The 1,022-nt window shown below is 29.9% G+C and overlaps 1 protein-coding gene across 1 annotated transcript in view; it reads right to left on the reverse strand.

Moving 5' to 3' along the window:
- Positions 1 to 412: 412 nt before the first annotated feature.
- Positions 413 to 1,022, reverse strand: part of LOC118733129 (tachykinin-like peptides receptor 86C) — a gene marked incomplete at its 3' end in the record, with an annotated part of 215,040 nt that continues 214,430 nt past the window's right edge. Inside the window, 1 exon segment of the mRNA XM_036462373.1 lies at positions 413 to 531. Coding sequence (XP_036318266.1) covers positions 413 to 531 — 119 coding nt within the window.

Consider the following 1,022-nt stretch of genomic DNA (forward strand, 5'->3'; position numbering starts at 1 on the left):
GTATTGCAAATAATTTGCAATACAAATTTGCAATGCAATGATGCTAGACCATTTGCACCGGATCGCGAATAGCCCTAATATATTTTTGAAGGTAATTAGAAAATATGTAAAGTATCGACTTTCTCCTGGAAATTTAATTTATAATCTTATAACTAAAGTCTACTATCGCGCCCTGTTCTCAAATGTATAATTATTAAAATTCTTTAACAATTCTTTGTGTGTTTTTTTGGTGTATAATATGTACATAAATGTCAAGTAGATAAGCAAGACAAAAGAAAAATTATTAAACACATTTTATGAAACTATGCCAAAAAATCATTGGAGTATTTCAGATCAAATGGGTTTGCTTCTTTCATAAAGCCCAGTTTAATTTGGATATGAATACACATATTTATTATTCGATATACTGTACCTTTCGCAGTTTTTTGGAAACTGCTTCTTTTATTAGCAATTATGTCCGCCGAGTCAATTTTATGTTTTCCTGAAGTGCAACAATTGCAACACATTATCTGTTGAAAGTAGAGTCGAAATCTAAGAAGAAAATATTAAATATTTATAACGGAATTATGTATAAACTGAACTCGAATCAAGAATTTTTTTCTGAATATGTATGCATGTGTTAAATATAATTCGTGTACGCTGATTTCAGTGGACAAGTCGTTTTTCTGGTTTGGCTCTAGTTTTCGAGTTATTAGCGTTTGAAAATTCCACTAAAAAACTAAAATACACTTATTTTTTGTATGTATTTAAACCTTTTATTCAACATTTAGCTACATAAGAGTTCAACACAAGCAGTGGCGGATACACTTCCCTCCAAAAAATTTGCGCCTTATATAAAGCTTATTTTTTATGATCACACACCTATCCTCAATCAAAAAGAAGTCAAACGAAAATGCCTAATGAAATGGTTTACCGCATCTTATTCCAGCTATTTCATAGTTTAAAAATCCGTTGCGAAGGAAATCCTACCTGATAGTTTAGCAGTTTTTTCAACAATTACTTTTTTCGATCTTAAAATATTT

Source organism: Rhagoletis pomonella, unplaced genomic scaffold (genome assembly GCF_013731165.1).
Source record: "Rhagoletis pomonella isolate Grant_MI unplaced genomic scaffold, Rhpom_1.0 Rhpom_scaffold_00001, whole genome shotgun sequence".
In the NCBI taxonomy this organism is placed as follows: Eukaryota; Metazoa; Arthropoda; class Insecta; order Diptera; family Tephritidae; genus Rhagoletis; species Rhagoletis pomonella.